This window comes from Cannabis sativa, chromosome 7 (assembly GCF_029168945.1).
Source record: "Cannabis sativa cultivar Pink pepper isolate KNU-18-1 chromosome 7, ASM2916894v1, whole genome shotgun sequence".
NCBI classification, from domain to species: Eukaryota; Viridiplantae; Streptophyta; class Magnoliopsida; order Rosales; family Cannabaceae; genus Cannabis; species Cannabis sativa.
Genome location: NC_083607.1, coordinates 24,444,837 through 24,471,535, shown reverse-complemented (window position 1 = coordinate 24,471,535; position 26,699 = coordinate 24,444,837). Strand labels below are relative to the sequence as shown.

At 32.9% G+C, this 26,699-nt stretch overlaps 2 protein-coding genes across 2 annotated transcripts; both read right to left on the bottom strand.

Annotated features, from left to right (window-relative positions):
- Positions 1-3,969: 3,969 nt before the first annotated feature.
- LOC133039818 (protein Ycf2-like) lies at positions 3,970-6,914 on the bottom strand. Its single transcript, XM_061118774.1, has 4 exons — positions 6,666-6,914; positions 6,204-6,287; positions 6,020-6,112; positions 3,970-5,924 (listed from the first exon to the last, which is right to left on the bottom strand). Exons 1-4 carry the CDS (start codon positions 6,912-6,914, stop codon positions 5,619-5,621), a joined length of 732 nt encoding a protein of 243 aa, XP_060974757.1. The 3' UTR covers positions 3,970-5,618.
- A 10,207-nt stretch (positions 6,915-17,121) lies between these two features.
- On the bottom strand, positions 17,122-20,204 carry LOC115698216 (E3 ubiquitin-protein ligase At4g11680). Its single transcript, XM_030625417.2, has 5 exons — positions 19,430-20,204; positions 18,926-19,045; positions 18,672-18,804; positions 17,892-18,056; positions 17,122-17,392 (listed from the first exon to the last, which is right to left on the bottom strand). Exons 1-5 carry the CDS (start codon positions 19,978-19,980, stop codon positions 17,216-17,218), a joined length of 1,146 nt encoding a protein of 381 aa, XP_030481277.1. The 5' UTR covers positions 19,981-20,204; the 3' UTR covers positions 17,122-17,215.
- Positions 20,205-26,699: the final 6,495 nt, after the last annotated feature.

Sequence of the window (26,699 nt, the reverse complement as noted above, 5' to 3'; positions counted from 1 at the left end):
AGTCACATGAGGAGGTTTAAATTGATTTCTATTCATTATCAATATTTTAAGAAAATATTAATATATATGGTTTTTTATAAATTTGTTGCCTACTATTTTAAAAGTTTTGGTATTATTTTTTCTGTTTATAATTATATGGTGAGTTTTATTTAATTTTTTTTAATAGATTTCTATTTTGGGGTACTATATTCTCACAACTCTTTCCGTCTATAATTATATGGTGAGCTTTATTTAATTTTATCAATTATTTTTGTAGATTTCTATTTTGATTTAGTCTTTTATTACTCTATGTTATTTCACAACTCTTCTTTCTTTTTTTGTTTTGAGATTTTTTCTATAATAAACCAAAAATAGATGAAATTTACATTTATGACCCCAAAAAAGGAAATAAACAAAAGTGAAAACTAAAAAGTTGGTAATTACAAAAATACCGGCAGAGAAAACGGAAACCTCCATTCTCAACCCACCAGCCGATCCTTCTTCGTGACCTAGCCGTCCAACCCCAACAACCCATTCTCAACCATTTTTCTTCCAAAACCAGCAAAATCAAAATCTAAAAAAATATAGATCTTATAGGAAGACAAGTTGAATCCCGAAAATCCAAATACAAAAACGGAAAGGAAAAAAAAAATAGCCAACCTCCATTGATGTACAAAAAAAACTCAAAAACAACAATCATTGAAAAAAGAAATCGCGATCAGAGGTGAAGAACCGAATAGAAGGAGATCTGGAAATCAAAGAAACTCACCCATGATTGAATCAGAAAGAGAATTGAAGGTAAACCAATTTTTTCATGAACGTACTCAAATCCTTTAGTGTAGATTAATAGAAATTTGTTATTAATTGATGAAAACTGGATTAAATTGAAATAATAATAAAATATTGGTGAAGCTGAAAAAAAAAAAAAAACAACAACGGTTTGCATGAAAATAAACATTAACGGATATAAATAGTTGCTACAGTGTTTTATTCTGAAAATAGTTGTTTACAAGTTGTTTTCAAGTGGAATAATAGTTGTTTGGGATCTGCAAACTAGAAAAGATGAATCTATTGTTATTAATTACTGATTGCTTTTAAAATAGTTGTTTGATAGTTGATTTAACAGATTTAAATAGTCATCCAGATGAAAGTGTTAGTTGCAGAAGTTATTGTTGGAAAGAGTTGTTTATTAGTTGTTTTGACAGATTAAAATAGTTGTTTGCAACTACAAAAACTGAACGAAGTAAATAATTTACATTATTTCAGGATACGGAACCATTACAAATATTGGTGCAGAGCAATGGGCATTGGGATGACCACAAAAACTATGTTGAGTATGAATCAAGTGGAGAATTAATTTCCACCAAGTGCACTTTTGAGGAACTAATGAGAATAATGATGGAAGAACTCCAATGCAACCCTGAATCAACACAGCTACAACTGAAATATCAACTGAAGGAAGGAGGCCAACCACTACAAATCAAGGATGACAAAAGTCTGTTGTTCTACATAAAGCTATTAACAAAGGAGGTTGATTTCACAAGGTACCCATTGTGTGTGAACAAAACCAGCAACACGGCACCACCTAACCAAACAATGGTGTGGAACAATATGATCATGGAATCGTATGACAACAACGCAGCACAGGAAGATTTGCAGCAACCTGGAAACAACACGGCAACAACTTCCAAGCAACAACTATCTGCGCAGACGATTAGATCTGCTGAAGATGATACATTTTTCCTAGAAACAGGGACAGTGTCATCAGAATCAACCATACAACAACCAGAAAACAACAGAGAAAAAACTACAGCAGTAGATGAAGATTTCGACTTCACCGACTATGCAAAGCTTGTGGCTGCAGAAATGGTACAGCAACTTGAAAACAACCAGGAAGAAGAAGAGGAAGTGGACAACACAGAAATGATTATCATCAATGACAAACGACATGAAACAATAGAAAAGGGGCAAATTTACAAGGACAAAGAAACATTGATAAGTACACTATGCTACTTTGCAATCAAGAAGACATTTCAATACAAAGTAGTGAAATCTTGCACAAAAGAATACAGCATAGTGTGTTTGGACACAAACTGCAAATGGAGTTTAAAGGCTACAAAAAATAGAAACACAGAAACATTCATAATAATGAGCTACCAAGAAGAACACACATGTGCAGTTACAATAAGATGTGGAGATCAACGACAAGCTACATCAAAGTTGATAGCAGATTTTGTAAAACCAAAATTCTTGAACCTGAAAACAAAGTGCAGCCCAGCAGACATAAAGACAGAAATGAAAGACAAATACGGAATAAAGATGAATTGCATGAAAGCATGGCGTAGTAAAGAGCGAGCACAAACCCAGCTACATGGAAATGCTAAAGAGTCGTACAATCTCTTGCCAAGATACCTGTACATGCTACAGAAAACAAATCCAGGTAAAAAAAAATAAAATATTTTAGTTCGAAAATAGTTGTAAAAATAAAAACGTTGTTTTTGCATTGTTATTTAGTTGCGTAACAGTTGTTTGAAAAACACTGTTTGATTAAAATTCAGGAACATTAATTGACATAGAGAAAGAAGATGATGACAGTTTCAAATATGCATTTGTTGCATTGAATGCTGCTATAAAAGGTTGGCCAAACTGCAAACCAATCATCGTTGTGGATGGTACATTCCTAAAGGCCGCGTATGGAGGCACGTTGCTCACTGCCAACACACAAGATGCAGAATCGAAAATTTTTCCACTTGCATACTGCATAGTTGATTCTGAGAACGATAAATCATGGGAGTGGTTCTTAAAAAAAATAAAAGAAGCATTCGGGGTTCGAGAATATCAATGCCTAATATCAGACAGACATGAAAGCATCATCAAAGCAACTAGGAGAGTGTTCCCTAAAATAACACATGGCTACTGCATCTTCCACCTCTTGTCGAACCTCAAAACAAAATTCAAAAAAAATGCAAAGCATTTCAGAGCTCCATTCTTCGCAGCTGCAAAAGCTTACACAGAAATGGAGTTTGAATTCCATATGAGGGAGCTAGACAACTTGGATAAGCGCATAAGACCGTACCTGGAAAAAATTGGCCATGAAAAATGGTCAAGGTATCATTCAGAAAACAACAGGTGAAAACAAATAAAAAGGATAACATCAATTACATATTCAGATATTTTAAGCGTTGTATTTGCATTGTTTTTGCGTTGCGTTTGAGTTTTTTTTAAAAAAAAGAACTATGATAGAAACTGTCCAAATTATAGGTACTCTACCATGACATCAAACATAGTTGACGCACTGAACTCAGCAAATTTAGCAGCAAGGGAAACACCAGTCACAACATTAATGGAGTGCTTGAGGGCACAAATGCAAGAGTGGACATACAATGATAGAAAGGAGGCACAAAAATGCACAACAAGGCTAACACCATCATCTGAGAAAAAACTCATAGGGAACTATGTACAGTCATTGCGACTAACAGTAAGTTGAGATTATTGTTCGCATAAAGTAAAATGAAAACAGTTGTTTTTGCATAGTTTTTTGGTTGTTTTAAAGTTGGTTTAAAACATGCAGGTGAAACCAGCAAACCAAAACCTATTTGAGGTGATAGATGAAGACAGAACAAGAATAGTAAACTTGAAGGAGAAGACGTGCACATGCAATAGATTTCAAAAAGATGAAATGCCATGTAACCATGCAGTCGCTGTCATGAAGGACTTGAACATAAACACATACAACTACTGTGCACAATACTACACATCAAAAGCATGGCTGCAAACATATGAAGAAACAGTATACCCAGTTGGAAACGTTAGAGAATGGGAACTACCAGAATTTTTTGAAGACATCATAGTGTTGCCTCCAAAAGAAAGAATCAAGTCTGGAAGGCCGAGGAAAAGAAGAATGGCAGCAGCTTGGGAAACAAAGAAACAAAACAAGTGTGGCAAGTGTGGACAAAAGGGACATAACAAAAAGACATGCAGAAGAATTACAACATAGAAGTACAAACAACTACACATCAACCAAAAAACAACTATACTAAAACATTTAAAAAACATACTGCATATTACTATTGGTTGTTACATTTTTTTTACTGTGAATTTTTATGTGGAGAGATATTGATAATAGAGAATTGGTATTATTATCATTAATATACAAAGAACATCAAATATTATAGTTAAATAATTAAATGAGTGCAATAAAGTTGAAATTAATAAGAACGAAACAAAACTACATAAAGTGATTAAAATGCAAATTAGTCGTTTGTAAGATGGTTGTAATAAGGTTGTTAATGATATGCTTTCATGGATTAAACTGAATATAAAAATTAAAAACCCAAAACTAGGAACAAATAAAAAACCAATTTCAATAAAAAAAAAAAACATGATAGAAACAACAACTTGTCTATAATTATGAACATAATCTGGTAATAGAAAAAACAAAAGCTCAATAAAAAAGTACTATTTCCAACAACAACAAATAGATAACTAAAACAAATTCTTCTTTGAACTCTTTGGAGGAGCCTCATCTTCAGTATCAATAAAATCCACTTCTTTCATGCGAGCATACTTATAGAACAATACAGCAAGCCTATCACGGTGTTTCTCAACATCAAATATGGGAGGAATCGGTTTCATATCAATGAAGTATTCGGCAAACGATACCACGAAACAACCACAGTCACTGGAAAACAACCAAAAAACAACATCAGAAAAACTTAAAAAAAGGAAAATAACATAAAAAATAAAAATAAAACAACACTTGAAAATAAAAACTAAAAACAACTTACTTCGAGGTTTGTTGAGGCAAACCATCAACCTTAACAACTTCGAAAGGGTCTAAACAAACAGGTTTGTTTTCCTTTTTGAACTCATCGAACAAAGCAAAAAAGTGGGGCAACAACACCGCAAATTGCTGACAAGCTTTGATAGCGGCACTATCTTTCATAGCAGTCGACAAGGAGTCGTACATGTACATACGCCTTTCCTCAATATTCAAGCGACCAAGAATCCAATGTGATTCAGTCTCCATATGGATGATAAACAAAACATGATCGCACAAATGCCAAGGGGAACCACATAACATTTTTCTACCTCTGATATAATCAGCAATGGCATGCTGGGCAGTTATCAAAGAATGATCTTTTTTCTGTGCAACAAATTTTTCATACAAAGCATGAATGGTTTTGAAGAATAAGCAATCGGTGGTTGTGAACTTAACCTTTGGCTCCTTTGCATACTTTCCTTTTTTACGTAGATAGTAAAAAATGATATCCAAATGCTAAACAATAAAAAATGAGAAATGTTCAAAATTAAGAAAATGAATTATATATCAACAACTGAAAAACAACCAACAAACAACATGAAGAAAACTATAGACTGACATTTTTTTAAAAAATCAAAAAAAAAATTAACTTACAGAATTAGTTAAACATTGGCAGGATATGCAAGCTTGTGGAACCACATCTTGGTTGCAACATCTTCCACGCCAAAACGAAAAGGGGGAACAATCTTATCCTTACCCTTCAAGTAAACCTTGTCGTTGTCATGGCTAACATAAAAAAAAATAGAATTGAAACATAAATAGTAAAGTAAAAAACAAAATATACAAAAAACACAACAAAAGTGCTGAAATTAAACACTTACGGATCTTTCTTTGATCGTCGTCCTTCACCAAGCCACAAGTCAAAATCATTCTCGTATTTATGTTCTACATCTTCACCAATCTTATCATCAAGAGGACACAAACCAGCCACATACTTAACAACTCCATAACTAGAACCATCTTTAGAACTAGAAATGGAAGAGTCATACTCCATAAACGGAGACGTCAACGCTATGGGTTTCTTAGATTTCCTCTTGTCAACAAGAGGAGTTTCTTCAACGGGAATTGGGTCATCTTCAACAAGTTCAATGTTAGAATCAACATTGAGACCTGTTGCACCCATCTAATATATTTTTTCCAAAAAAAATGAAAAAAAAAAGTCAGTGTTAAACACAAAAAGTATGAAGAAACTAAAAAACAACCATAAAAAAAATATACCTCAAAACAAACAAGACGACGATCCGTAACCTCAACATTTTCAGAAACTGAAATCTGTTTACTAGAGTCACCACCAATTCCATCTGAAGACATCTGTTTATATATGGTATTAAAAAGTAATTAGAACAAGGTTAAAAAATAACAACCTTTACACAACCAAAAAATAACACAAAAGCAACATTACCATAATCTCAACTGCTTTCACACCAGACTGAACAGTAGCCTCAACATCTATTTGAGTAGATCCGTCATTGAAATCAACGAAATTCTTGATACAGAAAAAAAAAGGAAAGAGAAGATAGAAAAAAAAAAATGAAGTTATTTTTTTGTAAAAGGCTTCAACAACTAAGAAAAAACTACATAACAACTAAAAAACAAAAAGTAAAATAAGAAGACCAACAATAATTGCGAACAACATAATCTATAAACACAGCCATCTAAATAACATAATAAATACAAATAAATAGTCTGAAAAATAGTTGCAAATTTAAAAAAAAAAAAAAAAAAAAAAAAAAGGAAAGAAAACTAAAACATAAGAAGAGACATAATAAGAACATAGAATTACAAGACCACTACCTAAACGGACTTACAACGAAATAAACCACACAAAGTAACTAAAACCTAGTTACATTGTCTACTTATCTACCTTCTCCTCACTATCAGTGCATTCATCATCACTGCCCTTATCATTTTTTTCTTTTGACTCAGAATCTTCATCAGCTTGACCATCCTTCTCTTCACCTTCACTACCCTCACCTTCTTCATCACCCATAACATTCTCTTCTTCATTGTCATCAGTTTTTTCATATTCATCTAAATCAAAATCTTCTTCATTACCACTTCCACCATCATCATTGGAAGAGTCACTGCCTTTGTCCAATATTGAAAATATCATTTAAATTAGTATAAAACAACTTAAAAAAAACTGAAAAACAACCATTGAAAAACTAACATACCTTAGCATAAGAATCGGCAAAACAGTAGAAAACTGTGTCTGCATTGAAGCCATCTGAGCACCAAAAGAAACAAACTGTGCACACACAAACTCTTTCAACTCAACCAAATCGGAAGAAATCTTCTGTTGGGAAGTATGCAGCAAATCGATCTTCACCTCCAACCCATCAAATTTCTCAGAAAAAGCATCAAGCTTGACAGAAATGTCACTCTGAGCAACAGAAGGCTCTTCGAGAACAGGAACACTCTTGTAAGAATTGTAGTCAGTGTCAAACTTGAAACTGCTCAATTTCAAAGCTTTGAACTCAGCAGCAGTGGGCCTCATATTTGATAGTTCCAGCTGATTAAAAAACAACAAAATGAAAATTTCAATTATAAAGATTATTAATAATAAAAAACAACTTAAAAACAACTACTAAAAAACTAAATTAAAACAAGCAGATGTACCTTATCTTTGGAAACATCAAAAATAGTAGTCTTCAAAACTTTGAAAGTCGGCTGACTATTGCATGTCCACTAAATAATCCTTGGAATACGAGAGTTTTCCTTTTGGCAATACTTACCTTTCATGTATTTACAACACTCATAGAACCAAATTTGAAAAACATGAGGACAACCAATCAAAGTGTAAAAAACACTCGGCCTCTTTCCCGAACTCCTTGCCTTCCTAACACCTTCAACCCAACTGTCAAGCTTGTTGGAATTTATTTTACCAGGATCTTAGATCTACTCACAAGTATGTTTATTAACACCCTAAATATGAACTTTCTAAAACGATGAAATAAACACATATAAAGTTTAGGAAACCTTACATTGGGTGCAGCGGAATAATATGACTCCTTCCGTTCAGATATCTAGCCCTTGATTCCTTTTACGTAGCGAGCATTATCAATATCTGAACCTGGATCTCTTTCTCTGAATCTTTGATGCTGAAACCTCCTTCTTGCTGAAAGTCTTTCTTCACGATCTTCCTCACTATGATTGAGGTATCACTTGCTGTGTGTGGGCACTACTCATACACTAAGAATTTTGAAATCTCAATGAGGAAGAGAGAGAGAGTGGGTTCGGCCAAAGATAGGGAGACAGAAGGCTCAGTTTTTTTATGATTCAGAAGTGTCAGAAGAAAAGTCTAATTTTCCTGAAGCCTTCACTATCTATTTATAGCATTCTACTAGGGTTAGGTTTGAATTATTTGGCATTAAAATAATGAAAATATCAGAGATAAATTCCTATAAAAGTGGCCGGCCCTATACTAGTGGATTTGGGCCTCACTTTTTGCAATTTTGCAGTTTTACCTTTTCTGCATCTGATTTTCTCAAAAACGCCAATTTTCTAATTCAACCATTTAAATGCCAATTCTAACTATTTAATAACTATAAATAATTATTAAATAATATTGTCATTTATCATATTTATTAATTGAACCATACAAAGTATCATAATTAACAAATATGAATTATTTCCATCTTAGTAATAATTTCTAATAAATATTTAGAAAAATATTCAATTTAAGTTGTTACAAAATTAATTTACAACTCAAATTTAATTTTCTATAAATATATATTGCATTTCGAAAAAATTAAAGTATTTAAGAATACAATTTTCGAAATTGCATATTAAAATAAAAAATAAATCCTGGAAAAATTATTCTAATTTAATGTTGACCCAAAATTAATTAATAAAATTAATTTACAACAAAAAAAAAATAATTTTCCTATTTAATTAAATATATATAAGAAAAATTTCAAATATTTAAGTATGATGATGAATATTAACTTAAATATTAATTTTCTATTTAATTAAATACACTAGAAAAATACTTCAAGCAAAAATATCACCTATCTAGATTATCCTTTGACTAATTAATTAAATTTCTAATAAAATATATTTTACTTCATTTATTTTAAATTAATCAATAAATGAAAAAATCATTGATTTAAGTTGGTCCAAAATTAAAATAAATAATTTACAACTTTAATCTATTTTTCAAATAAAATTCGAAATTCCAGCATTTAAGAAATTCAATTTCGAAATTTGATTAATAAAATAAAGAAAAAATATATTTTAAAAATTATTTAAATTTAGTTGAAAAAATAAATTTCAACTAAAAATAATTTTCTATTTAATTAAGTGTCATGAAAAAGAAATATTTAAGTATGATGATGAAAATCAACTTAGATATCTAATTTTCAAGTTAATTAAATGTATTAAATTCAAGAAATAAATAATTAAGTGTAGAGAAGACTTAATTATTAATCTCTAGTTTAATACTAGGAAAAAATATACTTAAAATAAATTGTACCAAAATTAATTATTTAAATAATTAATTTCACAATGTATAATATTTTCCTATTTAATATTAGAAATAATAAGTAGTCTAGAAATTACTATCTAGAAAATATCTTATTTGACTAAGTATCTTTTCCACAAAATTTGAAAAAAAAAAATATCTAATTTAAGTTGTATTAGAAAAAAAATCTAGAACTTAAATATTTTCAAATTTAAATTTAATTAAATATCAAAAATTAAGTTGTAACCACTTAATTTAAAAATATTCCATTTTAAGTTAATATTCGAAAAGATATTAACTTAAAAAATATCTAAAATATTCTATTTTAAGTTAATATTCGAAAAGATATTAACTTAAAAAAAATATCTAAAGAATCTTAATAACCAATGCCTAAATTCCTCAACTTAATTTTGAAATTTTAAATCCAAAAGATATTCAGATTTAAGTTGGTTAGTTGTAGATAACTAAATATCAGCTTAAATAGGAATATTTAATGAAATATTTAAATTAAGCTCCAGAAAGAATCTAGATGGTTATAATTCTATATTTAATTAAATAGTTTAGCTTAGAATAAAGAATTCTTTAAACTATAATTTTCTTAAATTAATTTCAAAATAAATGAAATTAATTATGTTGCTAATCAATTTTATTAGGTTAAACTAGTTTAATTAACCTAGTACAGTTGTTCAAATCAGGCAAATGGGCCTTCACAATTGGGGTGGTTCATGTGAGGGGGTGCTGGGTTCAGTATGTCGTACCCACTTCTATGGCTCCCAACTCTCACACAAGGCCCAAAAGAGAAAAATTTAACCTTAAAATGAACAACTGTTATTAATTGAATAGGCCCAAAAACTAAATGGGCCTAAATAAATTCTATCAAGAACTATGATAATTTATTTTAGCAACAACAACCTATATGCATCTATAATAAAATTAAGCACATAGGCTCACACAGGCACACTTTGGATGGGTCCTATCATGTTGCTAGGTCATACACAGATGAAAGAAGATTGTAAATATACCTGTTACAAATTATTAACTTGACCAAGGGAGCCATGAGTTAAAATCAGATCATTAGATCTGGCAAAAGGTAACTATGGCTATTTGCAATCAAGTAATAATAGGTTTTGAAAACTTACACACAAGCTAAAACACATACTCCTGCAACAAGGTTAGCTGGATAGTTGGATGTAGGATTTATTTAATTTTAAATTAAATAATTAATTTCGAAAAAAAATCGAAATTAAATTAAAAAATTTGAATTTAAAATTAAACCTACAATTTTGAAAAATTAGGTTTCAACCAACCTAAATATCATTTCAAAATTTGCTAACTACTTTTTAAAATTTAAATGTTATTTTATAAATAAAAATTAAATAAAAAATTAGAAAAGATAAATGAATATCGTTTTCAGATTTTAAATGTAATTTAAATAAATAAAATAACAAAATTTAAAAGTTAGCAAAGTATCTTACATCCTTTAAAAATTACATGATTATAGTTATCTTATTTTAAATTTAAATAAGGTCAATTTATTTAAAAAAAAAATTAATTTAAAATATTTTAAATCTGACCTTAAATTTAAAAATAAGATAAGATATAATCAAATTTTAAAATAAGATAGATTATTAAGCAAAAAGATAGATAGTAACTATTTTCAAATTCAAATTACACTAATATCTTGAATTAAATTTAAAAAATATTAAATTAATTCAAAATGATAATTAGAATTGAATTAGGAATAGTAATAGTATAAATACAGAACTACACAAAAAATCGGAAGTTAATTCCATAAAAAAGCATGAAAAAACGAAGAAAAACGAAAAAATTGTGAGCTGTACGTACAGTTTTCGCGATCGTAGGAAAATTTCAGCACAACTCCGATTTTTTCGAATCTTCAAAAAATCATAACTAATTCAAATTAAATCGAAATTGAGTTCTGTAAAAAAGTAACTTGCTTAATTTTTTCCATACTATCCAATAAAAATAATTCCAGAAACAGAATCGCAATTATTTTTCACAAAAATTTACAAGCATCAATCAATCATCAAATAACACTCAATACAACATGATACTATCCAAAAACAAACAAACAATCGTTTTAAAGTCCAAATTTCTTGCAAGTAAATCAATTACCATGGCTCTGAGGCCAGTTGATGGAATTTATTTAACCAGGATCTTAGATCTACTCACAAGTATGTTTATTAACACCCTAAATATGAACTTTCTAAAACGATGAAATAAACACATATAAAGTTTAGGAAACCTTACATTGGGTGCAGCGGAATAATATGACTCCTTCCGTTCAGATATCTAGCCCTTGATTCCTTTCTGTAGCAGAGCATAATCAATATCTGAACCTGGATCTCTTTCTCTGAATCTTTGATGCTGAAACCTCCTTCTTGCTGAAAGTCTTTCTTCACGATCTTCCTCACTATGATTGAGGTATCACTTGCTGTGTGTGGGCACTACTCATACACTAAGAATTTCGAAATCTTAATGAGGAAGAGAGAGAGAGTGGGTTCGGCCAAAGATAGGGAGAGAGAAGGCTCAGTTTTTTTCTGATTCAGAAGTGTCAGAAGAAAAGTCTAATTTTCCTGAAGCCTTCACTATCTATTTATAGCATTCTACTAGGGTTAGGTTTGAATTATTTGGCATTAAAATAATGAAAATATCAGAGGTAAATTCCTATAAAAGTGGCCGGCCCTATACTAGTGGATTTGGGCCTCACTTTTTACAATTTTGCAGTTTTACCTTTTCTGCATCTGATTTTCTCAAAAACGCCAATTTTCTAATTCAACCATTTTAATGCCAATTCTAACTATTTAATAACTATAAATAATTATTAAATAATATTGTCATTTATCATATTTATTAATTGAACCATACAAAGTATCATAATTAACAAATATGCCCCTAAAACTCTTTCTTTACAATTTCGCCCTTACTTAGTGAAAGTTTCACAAATAGACATAGTCTAATTTGAGAATTATAATTGATTAATCAAAACCAATTACATGAGTCTTACAAGCAATATTATCTCAACTAGTGCGGGGACCATGGGTCTATATAACCGAGCTTCCAATAAGTAGATCAAGAATTTAGCACTAATTACAAGCAATATTATCTCAACTAGTGCGGGGACCATGGGTCTATATAACCGAGCTTCCAATAAGTAGATCAAGAATTTAGCACTAAAATTCACTAACTTATTAATTCTTTGTTGAATCCACGCATAGAACTTAGAATTGCACTCTCAGTTATATAGAATGCTCTATATGTTCCACCATATAGACACATCATTAGTTATCCATTGTTATAATCCTAATTTGATCAATGATCCTCTATATGAATGATCTACACTGTAAAGGGATTAGATTACCGTTACACCCTACAATGTATTTTATCCTTAAAACACTTGACCTCGTATAAATGATATTTCAGCTTATGTGAAATGAGTACTCCACCATTTATGTTCGTTTGGTCAAGCTCGAAGGAGATCATCCTTTGCTTACTCTTCGCCAGATAGAAGCTATAGATTCCATGTTTATGCTAGCGCTCCCACTCAATTGCACTACCGTGTTCCCAAAATGTACGTATCACCCTGATCTAAAAGTAGGCTTAACTAACAAATCAAAGAACACGAATAGCCTTTCCAGATTGAGCCTAATCATAACAGGATTAAGAACATTTGATCTAGGATCAACTAGGCGATATTGACTTGAATAGATATTACGGTAAGTTTAATAAATCTAAGTCAAAGTTCACTATCGGTCCCTTCCAATGCATACTCCATGCATCCAACCTGAGCTCTACTTTAACTAATGCTCTGGAAAGAACATAGCACTTCTCCAAATGCAAGTAAACTCTGTTGTAGATTATCATATCAGTAAAACCCTATGTCTGATAAATCTAGGAAACTTTATTCACATAGTCATGTTTACTTTCCAATGTGTTGACGGCACAATAAACAGGATCAAGTATGTGAAAAGGGTTTCAGATGAATTTATACATTATTTACATATAATCATGAAATAAATCATGTGAACCATGCAACATTAAATGTTATTTCTGATCTATATTAATAAGTAAATCTGATTATATTGAAATGAGTTTTATTTAGGGCATAAAACCCAACAAAGCTTACCCTTCAATGAAGAAATAGTCAGTTCAAAAGAACTCCGTCCCCAAGCAAATTCATTGTACCTCCCACTGTCTACAACATCTAAAATAGACCTAGGTACATTTTTATGCTTAGTGCCACTAAGCAAAAACCATTCCACAAAATACACAACTGCCAACTTCACAGCATCCTCATCAGAATCACCCCACCTCTTGGTGGTAAAACATTCCCTAACAGATTCCTTAGTGATAGAGGATGAAGTTGGCCAATATTTTTCAGAAAGACTATTAACGTCTTGCTTAAAATCTAAAACACTACAGTCACCTTCACAGTCTAAACCAGTAATCAAAGCAAACTCCTCAATGCTAAACCTAAGCCTAACACCGCGTATCATTACCCACAACTCAGCATCATTAGGTTGCTGAACCTCCCACAACAACAACCCATGAAACACTTGCGGTTGAACTTTAAAATCAGGAAGCTTAAGGAAATGTCCAAAACAGGTTTTGGAAAACATTTCAAGCTGTTCAGGTGAAAGGCAAGACTTAATGTTTTCTATCACTTGGAAAGTAGCAGTCGAAAAGGCTTTCGCAATGAAGAGATTCTTCTGATTATAAATATAATCCCATTGCTGTATCAATTGAAACTAAAAAAAAATGAGGACAAAACAAAAAAACTAAAACAGAAACAGAAAATAAATAATAAAAACAATTTTTTTTTTTTTAAAAAAAAAGACACCTTATGGGGATTTTTTTTTGGTAAGTCAAATCCTTCAACCTTCTCAGAGGTCCTAACATTGACCTGCAAAAATTAGAAATACAAAATAAAACATAAGCAACAAATCTGAGCAACAAGAACAATGCAAATATAAAATGTAGTAACCAAAATACAACCAATACAAAACCTAAAAACAACATTTATGAAACCGTTACAGTATGATAAACGTAAAAGATAAACAGCTTTCAAAAAATACATAAACAACACTGTAACAACTTGTAAAAAATAAAAGTTATAAAATGGTTGTGAATACTGAAATTATCATAAAAAATCCAAACAAAACTCACAATAAACAGATAAACAAACGAAAAATATTTAAAACACTGTAGTTGTTTGTAAAAAGTAAAAATTTTATAATGATAAACAACCAAAACAAAACTAACAATAAACAGATTAACAACTAAAAGTATTAACAACACTGTAAAAGCTAGTTAAAAATGAAATTTTTAAAATGCTTCTCGATAATAATATTGTGATAAACAACCGAAAAAAAACTCACAATAAACATATAAATAACTAAAGTATTAACAACACTGTAACATCTTGTTGAAAATAAAATTACTAAAATGCTGCTCAATAGTAATATTGTGGTAAACAACCGAAAAAAACTCACAATAAACATATAAACAACCAATGGGAAAATTGCAGTAAATAACTGTAACACAATACGAATTGAACTGTGTAATTTAAAAACAACCAAACAACAACTGAATAAAAACAAGAAAACAACATCAACCACAATACATGACAGAAATACATAAAGAACAACACAAAACATAAAAAAATGATGATAAACAACTAAATCAGTGACCTGAAAAGCTGATGTAAAAATTAACTCAATAAAATGATACCAAGCAATTTAAAATTACCTTCGATTTAAGTTTAGGCTTTTGGTCCTCAGCATGCACTTCATCCTCAAAATCAGAATCTGAGGAAACCTAGAACAAAAATGGGGAAAACATTAAATCATCAAATGTAATACAACAAATAGAACAACCAGAAAAAAACTAAAGAAAAATTGAAAAACAACAAAAAGAAACTTACATCGCGTGCAGAGTTGGAAATTTTAGCTCTCTTAGGCTTAGGAGCGTCGACCTTAACTGGAAGGGCTCTTTTCTTAGTGCCCGATGTCTCTGGAACATCACCCACTAATTTCTTAGCAATTTTTTTTAGCCCCATCTTAGCTTCGACTTTGGAAGAAATAGTTGGAGGTTTCTTAGATTTTTTAGGGTGTTTCTTGGCCGGAGATGGGGATTTCGAACCACTTCTAGTGGTTGCCATTTATATAGAAAAAAAACAGGGGAGGATGACAATGTAGGTTGAGGAAAACGTGGGTGAGGGCTTGGAGAAGGTGATCGTGGGAAGAAGAAATGGGTTAGGGCTTGAAAATGGTGATCGTGGGAAGCAACTGTTGAAGACGAAAAGAAGCAGAGGAAAAAAAAAATCAAAAAAAAAAGGAAAAATGGAGTTATGAGGTGGCGTGCGTGAACGTGTGAAGAGAAGATGACATATGCATGGTAAAGGTAGTTTTGTAATTATGAAACTTTTTGAAAACTAAAATTGAAAAATGTAAAAGGTATAAAAGTTTAATAAACCGTGTAATGACAAAAAAGTAAAAAAATGATGAAATGTGGCATCAGGTGTAAAAATCTCTTTTGTTTTAGATCACGAATTATATGATGTGTTTTTTTTTATAGATTTGATAATTTTTTTTCGAGATCTCTATTCTTGGTGAGATTTTTTTCAATTTCTAATATTTGTTAATAGTCTTTTATTACCCTATATCGTTTGACAATATCTCTTATTATTCTTTTTTTTAGACCACAAATTATATTATGAGTTTTTTCTTTTTTCACAGATCTGTCATTTTTTTTTCTCCAAATCTTTATTCTTGATGATATTTTTTAATTTTTAATGTTTTTTATCTCTATTTTAGTATTGATTTAGTCTTCTATTACCCTATATTTTTAATAATACTCTTTCTCTTTCTTTTTAGTAAAGAATTTATAACAAAATTATTCACTTATGTATAAAAAAGTTAGTACTTAATTAACTCAAGTATATGATTTATTTTATGTCAAGAGCAAATTTATTTTGATCAATAGTGATAAATGAGATACGATAATGATAGCGAATGTAGTGGTGACTACAAATGAGTTACGGTGATAATATCTGTTTTGAATGACAACAATTTTGAAATCATATGATGAGTTTTCTATAGATAATTTATCAATTGTTTTTTTTTTATATCTCTATTTTGTGTGAGGATTTTCCAACCTCTATTTTTTTTATTTTACTATAACATTTGAAAATATCTTTTTGTTGCTATTTTTTAGATAAGAAATTGTATGATGAGTTTTTCTACCATGTTAATTTATTTTTCTGTATAAAAATTATGAAAAAATTAAGTAGAATAGTTACTCATATTATTAAAAAAATATCAATTTTATTTCCTAGTTATTATATATGAGTGAGTAAGAGAATAGAGCGGATATACAATGAATTGAGGCAATCTCCAATTACATCCAAGGGGCCTAAGGACTCCCATGCGTATGTAATTAGCTTTTCTATATCAATCTTGCTGCTGTTGTGTGTGTTTTGGTTACTATTTTATTATTTTCTTGAGCTTGGATTATTTGGTTCTTACTTAACAGTATCAATAATTTTTTCTTTCTTTTACTAAGAGAGGTGTCAAGAAATTAAACACGAAATCTACAAAACTTTTACAATGTTTTATTAAGTGGGGTACATTTTACTTGTCATTTAAAATAATCTTACATAAACATAAAATTAAAATAAAATATGGATGTATATATATATCTCTATATGCGGAATTCTTATAATATTACTTATGGTTATATATATATATATTTATATATATATATATATATATAAATATATATATATATAAAAAAAAAAAAAAAAAAACTAAAGGATGCTGATACAGCGAGTTCCTAGTGCAGAGAAATCAACAAAAAGTCTCACTGAGTTAACAGTATGTACAAATAGGTATGAAGGACACAACCAGTGTCCAAAACAAAAACTCTAGTTTTCATACATCATCAGCGCAACTTTCGTTGGCGGGTTTCAAAATGTTGAACTTGCAGAGAGGGCATACTGCGTTGATATGTAACCACTTGTCTACACAAGCACAGTGGAAATGGTGGCGGCAAGGAAGTTCACGGAGTTTGGTTCCGTCATCATATGCGGTGAGACAAATGCAACATTCCTAAAATTCACCAAAAAGAATTAATATATCAGTAACTTTGTTTCTTATTCATGTTATGTTTCTAAGTTTTATAAGAAATCTAGAATGAACAAATCGAACACAGTCCCACAATTCCAATGTATTATTTGAAGATTACAGGTCTGGATCCGAAGTTATGATAACAAAATTGCTTCATTGCATGTTATGGTGCATAAAACGTCAATGTTTCGGCCTTAAAAGACCTAGACAGATGGTGATAACAATCCATCATAGGTTCTATGATGAAAAAGTGCATAACTTTCAGGGCATCTTAAGATAATATCCAATACCATCTGATATGGCATACTGTTATTGGTGTAATTCAAAATCGAATACTAAATTTTAATTGAGACCCGATATTGGTGATAGTGGTATGCAATACCCATTAGCAATACTTGTAAAAAATGGCATATAAATTGTTGTCTTCAAACACACAAGCAAATATTTCAAACATTCAAGTTATCCTTTCATGAAAACTTACAGCATCCTCTTGTGAAAGAACACGTTCAATGGGTGAATTATCTTCACATTCAATCATTACTCCTCCAAAAGATTCTTGGATCTCTCCATTAACTTTCTGAACATCAGATACCTTGCGAAACATGAATTTTGGTAATCGATCAAGGTCTTCTTTTGTTGCTCCTTCCTAAAAGATGATGTGAAGTTAGATATGGTAAATCAAAATAGTCAAGCATGGATTATGAATTACAAAATACATTGGTTCACGGTGCCCTATTAGAACTACTAAAGTCTGAATAGTATCATCTGAATTTGTAGTCTTCCAATAAAAAAAAAGCCTTAAATTCTACTAATCCTTGTAGATGTTGGTAATGTATATAATATGCTCTATGCATTACTATCTTTCTAGTTTATTTATAACAAGTAACCAGCAAATACCTTGCCAATATATGTGACATGTAACATATAATCTAACTGCCAGAAGCAGAAGAGACAAAAACATAAATCCACTGCTTGTGGCCTAATGAGAATAGAAATATGCCCCACTTATAAGTGTTTTTCTACACGAATCGTAATGTTTGTCAGCAGTTCCCAGAAGCAAAAAGCTTAGTGAACAACACAGTGGCAATAATCGTGAAATGCTAACACAGAAATTCTTATCTCAAATACCAAAATCAATCATGGATTATGACAACAAGAAGAGTGCTAAATTGGAATGCTTAGTAAACTGCAGGCGAACATTAGTGAATAGAATACTATGAGCATATCCGAAACTAAAGTAATTAAAAGTCTTGTAAATTACCTGATCTGTGACAACATATAGGATTGCAATTATGCATGGGAGACAACAGCAAACGGCTATGCCGATAAGGCAAGCAACTGCAACGCAGATAACAACAAATACCACGTCAAAGGCTAGAAAAATCACAGAGAGCCTGCAAAAACAGCAACTTTATGAACAAAAGGAGAGAATGAAAAATAAAAACAAATAGACATTTGCTTACATAACTGAAAGAAAAAAGAAAAAAATAAATAAATAAACAAGATCAAACTCACCAGTATAGCTGTGGTGAGTCAATAATCAAACTATCACCACCAGCAGTTACCCAGTAGAACCCAACGATCCACCAGATAAATGAGAACATTGTATTTGCAGACTCCAAATGCTTTGCAAGACTGTCATAACAATACAATACAAACTTTAGTCAATGAACAAATATGTTTATATACTTCACATATCTAACACACATTCAAATAAGAAGTAAATTAATTATGAATTCTTATATAAAATAAAATGGCTCTTCTGATCTCAGAATTCTTTTCAAAGAAAACCACTTCAACACCTTTAGAGTCTTCAAATTAACAAAAGTTCCAACATATATAAGGCATACATACATATACAAAGCAATACAATGCAAAACAGCTCCAAATTACCATGATTTTCACACAATTATTCGTATAAATATAAACCACATCAAACAAAAACGATTCTTTTTAACACCAAGAAATAATTTTCCTGGAAAATAAATTCAATTAATATATTTCCAGTATTCAAATTACCTACTTCCACTTCCAGCTTCAACAAGACCCTCCTCAACGGCATATTCCTCCACATCACTTCCAGACCCAGAATTCAAATCCCCACCGCTCTCCCAACCTTGACTCCCTTCCAATTCCTCCCCACCCCTCTCGCGCTGGCGCCTCCTGTACTCAGCCGCAACGCAACCCATGTGGAACACGCACTGAAGCGCATACCCAATAATCCAAAGCCTAAGTGGCACCGAAGGGTTCTCGTTAACGCTAAGCCAGAGCACCGCGATCCCAATCCCCACGAACGTAGCGTTCCACAGCACGTCCAGTGCGATCACCGGCTTCGAGTAGGCCCAATCGCTCTGGCGCTCCTCCAGCTGCTGGGCAGCAGCCTCCCGCACACGTACGGACGGCTCACGCAGCATCATACCGCGCCCGCTGGCGCGCCGGAGGAACCGAGCCGCGCCACGAAGAGGAGTCGGAGGCCGGCGCAGGTAGCGGCGGCTCCTCGAGGGGCTGTTTGAGAGGAGTGGTGAGGTGGCGTCGGTGGCGTAACTGGGTGCCGGGGTCTCGCGTTCCATTTGTTGGTTTGGTTCTTTCTAAATCTTATTTTCTTTTAAATTTAAATATTTTGTTTTGGGGAATCAGAGAGAGTAGAGCTGGTTATTTTCCTTTGGCTTTCTTCTCGAAGAGAAAAGAAGCTGCCATGCTTTCATAATTTATTATTTGTTGGGGATTCATCTCCTTCTTTCCAGTGTAAAATTTGTTGTAAATTTGGTTCAAAAAATTAACCAATTAACTACCAAAGCCTATTTTATTTGCAACTTATAATTATAAAAATATGGGACTTGTATCGTAGGAGGGAATGAGATATTTTAGGGGCTGTTTGGAATAGGTTAATCTTAGTAAGGGAATGGTAATGTGAAACATTACCTTGTTTGTTTGGAGGGTTTAGCTTTGGAATGTTATTCCCCTAGTAATATAACTACCCTTGAGGAGGGTAATGTTCATACCTTAAAAAAGAGTAGGATTGAATTATTACCTTCCATCATATTAATTTGAATAATATCTTTGAATTAATAAATAAATTTAAATACCAATAATATTATCATTTATTATAAATAAAATGTTACGATATATATATATTTAGTCTGTGAGATCAGTTTTTTTTAACTGAGTTATTTTATACTATTAGCAATAACATATATATATTTATTATACAAAAAATTTATGCAGGTGATGTACATAAATAACATATCGAACAAAAATAAATAACATAGTGATAAAATATATAAACATGTTCATTTTAATTAATAAAAAATACAATAAAATTTAATGTTTACTAATTAATAAATATATTTCTTTAATAAATAATTATTTTATTTTTATATGTAATTAACATTAAATAGATATAATAAAAAAGTATTTTTATTTTAATTTTTCAAAATAATATATATAAGATTCCTGTACTCAACCAAACAGTGTAATTTAATTAACAGTAATATGATTACATATTACCCTACACAACCAAACACAGTTTACACATTTCTCTATAATCATATTCTCCTTCATAATATTCCCTATAATCAAATTATTTTGAACACCTCATACCAAACGCCCAGTAACCACTTTAAATTAAACTTTATTTATAACTAATTTTAAATCCTATTTAATTGTTATATTCAAGTAACAAAAATTTTAAGCCTAACTCTACATCTGAATCTAATTTTTATTTTATTTACTTATTTAGTTTTATGATTGAGATATTTTACTTATAGGTAAGTATAACAATTTGTAATTATTAATCTAATTAAATGGTTTAAATTAAACTTTGAAATCTATAACCTAAAACAAACCGCGCTTTGCGTACGGTTGTAATTTATTTAGTGGTAATTAAATCTTAAAATTATTTGAATTTTAAAATTTTTATATATTTTATGTATTTTTGATGATAATATGAGTAACTATTAACTAATTTTTCTTCGCATTTAATAAAAATAATTTTGATATTGTAAAACGTAATTTTATTAATTGTTTTGAACTTAGTAAATATTTTTCATTATATTATTTATTATACATACATATATTATTAGTTTTCAAAATATACACATAAATTAAAGGATGTTTTTTCAATTTTAACCAAAAAAAAAGTAAAAATATTACAAAAATACTTTCAGCTGACCAAATAAATAAATATACAACTCAAATAAATAAAATTACACAAATACCACTTACGCACACCTTCAACCCATGATCCATGCTTTCTAGGCAATTATCGCGCAACCACGCAGCAACCCAACGCAACCGAAACAAAAATTCAACCAGAAAGAGAACCACCATTAATTTCGACAACTTCACTTGAGAAAACAACCAGAATCAATCAAAACATGGGCTGTTTTGAATTCATAAAAAAAATGTAGAAAAACTACTGCGAAACTAAAATTCAACCTGAAATCGAGATTAATTTGCATAAAACTAATGCCCTGACTTCAATTTTTAAATCCATGAAAAGCAGATCTCAAAAAGTTGATCTGGAGTTCCCAAACAATCCAACTCAAATATAATCCAAAAAAATTACATCAATACTATAATAAAATATTTATCTTGGTGTATCTTCGTTGTTTTCTGAATTTCTAATAGTAAATTTGTTCATATTAAATCATATAGAGACAAGTAGATAGAGTTACGTACGTAGAAACACTGTTCTAATTTTTAATGTTTCACAACAGTGGCATTACAGTTGCATAAATATTTTGCTAATAGTTATTTTATCTTATTAAAACCTCCGTCTGATGCAACCTTCGGCCAACCACCTAGAAACTTTCGTCTGATTAAAACCTTCGTGTTATGCAACTTTCGGCCAACCACCTAGCAACCACCCTGCAACTATCGTCTGAATGAAATCTTCATCTAATGCAACCACGCAGCAACCACCCTGTAATCATTATCTGATTGTGTAAGTGATAGTGTAAGTGGTATTTTAGTAATTAAAATCATATAAAAGGTATAAATATTGTCCACACTTTATAGAGGTATCTTTGTAAATAAAGTGTCAATTTATATTTTCTATGTAATAATTCCTAAATTAAATTAAAATTAAAAATATATACCTATAATAATTGATAAATTTATAGAAAATATTTTTAAAATTATTGTCATCATCGTAATGAGTGTATTTCATAGTCCTTACTTTGCTTTTTAATAGGCTTGCTTAGGGCTGTTCATCCGATCCAATCCGTACTTTTTTGGTCAAACAACATCCAATCCGCACTAAGTGCGGATTTCATTTTTTGGATCCAATCCAATTCGCACAATAGCTCAAATTCAATCCGCAAAAGTGCGGATTGGATCGGTTACTTTGGATTGGTTACTTTTTAATATTAAATTATTTAATATTTATGAAAACAATATTTTTTTTTACATACCTAGCAACAAAATAAAACAAATTATAGTTATTTTATGTCTCCAACAACACATTAAATAAATAAAATAACAAATAACAAATAACAAATTCAAAGCAAGAAAAAAAAATTGTATAAATATAAAAAATATTTAATTTTATTGTAAATTGTATGTAGAAAAAAATATATAAGAATAGAATATACATTTTATCTATTAAGTTTTGCAATATAATTGTATTATATGTATTACACTTTTAAATTAGTATTTTCTTTATATTAAAATATTATTTGTATATATAATTTTTTAATTTTGTTATAAATAAGTGTGGATTGGATTGGATCGGTTACTTTTACCTGTCAATCAACATCCAATCCGCACAAGTGCGGATTTTGAATTTTCCAATCCAATCTGCACAAGTGCGGATATCCGCACTTTGCGGATTGGATTGGATTAGATCGTATGGATTGGATTGGATCGACTATTTTATAAACACCCCTAGGCTTGCTCTCTCAGGCTTGCTCTTTATATAAAAAAAAGACAACGAACGAAAAATCCTGTTGGAATATGTTTTACCAGGATCTAGATTTACTAACAAGTATGTTTCATTAACATCCTAATATGAATTTCTAAAACAATGAAATTAAACACATATAAAGTTTAGGAAACCTTACTGTTGCCCCTAATTTTGCCCAATATACGTGGACCAACCGGACAGGGACACGTGGATCAAGCAATTTTATAATATTTGCTAAGTCTTTTTATGCCATAAGGTAACGTCCCGGACATAGGTCCCGGAGAAGGCACATGGAGCTCAAGGTGCTCCCGGAAGCTCACATAACGCTAAGGCATCTCCGCGAGGTGTCAGGCTTCTCCTGAGCAATCAAGTCGCATTAAATGCCGCATGGGAGGAAGCGTGTTGGGACTGCTACACGCAATAAAGTCTGACGGCACAACCTCCAACCAGCAGCGCCACAGTAATGATCATTTGTCTAGCGACGGCTACACTGTGAAGGGTCACGTCAATCAAAAGGCAATAAGGACATTCCACATAAAAACCCTACAGCACCTAGGGATTTGACCATGCATTACCCATGGTATATTCATTGGGAATACCCAACTTTATGGATACTTACAGATATACTTGTAAGGACAATTCTAGGGATTACCCCACCAAAAACACTATAAATACCCCCTCAAAGCTCATTAAATGGGATCGAGAATCTTGGGCTGCATATGAGCAACTAGAGTAAATACTCACCAAGAACATTCTCTGTATTTATAAGGGTGAAATTCTCCCAAGTTGAATCTTTGTGTTAAATACATCCATAAATAACAAAGACTCGTGGACTAAGGCTCATTAACGCCCCAACCACGTAAAAATCCTTCTCTCACTTTCTTACAGCTCAATAATTTTATAATATTTTATTAGTTGCCGAAAATCTTGGTCAACATTTTGATGCTTTCATTGAGAGCTGAAGAAAGCTACTATAAACAAACATCTGACTTCACAAACATGGTGGAGACAAGAAGTACTCGTCAGCCTCGTCCTCTGAAAGATGCTCAAGACCCGAATGAGGAAGATGTAGCCTCAAGAGCAGCAGAGGAGTCCGAGGAAGAAGAGATAGTCCCCGATGATGACTATGAGGGAAACCTCGACAAGTATGCTTATGACAAAGGTAGTTACTCAGAACTGGTGCTTCTCAGACAAAAAGTTATCGATCACGAAGCCGAGATCGAAGCTCAGAAAGCGCAAAACCAGAAAATGCAGGAAGTGATGCTGGCCATGCAAAAAGCCATGGAAGCAGCTGGCATTCACGTGCACCCTAAGGCAATGACCGCTGGACTCGACAAGGAGCCAGCTACGTCTTCGCCTAATTCCCGACAGCAGAAATCTAGGGAGCCTAGCCCTATAAGATACCCTGCTGAAGGGAATCAAACAAAAAACCCTACTTCTACCCCAGGGCGAAAGAAAAAGGTGCAGGATCCGCGAAAGGTTCGCTCAGATTTCCCTAAAGGGAAAGGTCCGCAGAGGGGCAAGCCCCAAAAAGGGAGCCTTGGCCCTCAGGATCGAGGGGACCGAAAAAGCGTTTCCGTACACCAAGAACCCGGGGGTAGAGGGAGAAGAGGACAGAGGTGTCCCCCCGTTGATCTGAGAAATCAAATCAATGGGAACCAAGGTGATCTCCGGGATCACCTTGACCAAAAAAGATACGGACCCATGGTCTCCTCGGGTACGTTGAATGAAGGAATTATGGCGGAACTCGCCATACTTCCAAAAGACATTGCCCGAGTCTCCCGGAGGCAGAAGGGAGACGACTCCGATTCGGACAGCGAGGATCGGGAGCCATGTGCTAAGCACATCTTAGAGGCGGAGCTCCCTAAGAACTTCAAGATGCCCGAAATGGCAGCTTATACCGGGAACTCCGATCCTAGCGACCACTTGTCACGGTTCAACCGTGTCATGACGGTCATGAGGGTCAGCAATGACGCCAAATGTCTGTGCTTCCCACTTACTCTAAGTGGGTCCGCGGAGGAATGGTTCCAAAAACTGGAACCAGGATCCGTGGGCTGTTGGAACAAACTACAGACCAACTTCCGGAGACAGTTTGTCGCCGCAAGAAAGGTCAATCTGGAGGTCAGTGCCTTGACTAACATCAAGCAACTGCCCACTGAGACCTTGAAGAATTATATAAAGAGGTTCCGAGAGGAAGCCTCGAAAATCAAGAAGGTTGATGACGGACAACAGCTTGCACTTCTCCAAGCAAGCATCCGTACTGGGACTCCGTTCTGGAATGAGCTGCAGCAGGAAGGAGCTGCTAGCCTCCAGGACTTCCAAAAGAGAGTCCAAAAATACATCAACCTCGAAGAAGCCCAAATCGTGGCTTATGGAGGCTACTATCCCACCGGAATAGCAGGGTACATGCCCGGAGTATCGCCCTCGGGTACTGCCCCGACCGCAACTCCACAAGCAAGTGGCATACAATTCTCTGCTACCCCCGGATATAGCCAGGGCCAAACCTTGGCACCAGCATCATCCCACTTTGGCAACCCGTCCGGAGTGAATGGGCAAGCTCCTTCACACTCTGCTCCGGCTGCTAGCCTGACAGGCCCTTCCCAGGGTTCAAGGAGTAAAAGATCCTCCAAAGGCAGCACCCGGACGGGAGAGAAGCGCCAGAAAAAGGGGTACACCCCCAAGTATACTCAATACACGGAGTTGTCGGACTCCCAAGAGCGTGTGTACTTTGCTACTAGACAAAATACACACTACCGGAGACCACAACCGTTGTACAAAGATAGCTCCCGGAGAGATCCGAGCAAAAGATGCGAGTACCACAACGACATTGGTCATAGCACCAATGAATGTAAGAATCTCAAGGACGAGATCGAAAATCTAATCCGATTGGGCCACCTCTACGAGTGGATCAAGAATAGGTTGCCCCACCTCAATCCGGGTCAGGCGACCGTAGGTATGCCTCAGGGAACACTGGGGGGTACAACAGGAGTATTGGCTCCAGCTGCCCCCACGGGCGACGCCCAGCATATCCCCGGTCTGCCGCCCCGGCCTAATGGAAGGGTAGCCATGATCTCCGGAGGTCCCCATATCGGAGGGACTACTCGCAAGGAGCTTAAGCGATACGCCGGGGCCGCGAAACACAATGAGGTGTGGGAAGTTACTCAACTCCCAGCTCAAAGGCCCCGGTTGATGGACCAACCCATCACGTTCACGGAGGAAGACGCCAAGACGGTGCGTTTCCCTCATCATGACCCGTTGGTCATAGAGACCCCCATCGCGAATAAAGTGGTGGCCAGAGTCTTAATTGACAATGGGAGTTCCGTGAACTTACTCTTTAAAGATGCCTTCACCGCGATAGACTTGACAGACCGGGACCTCTCACCC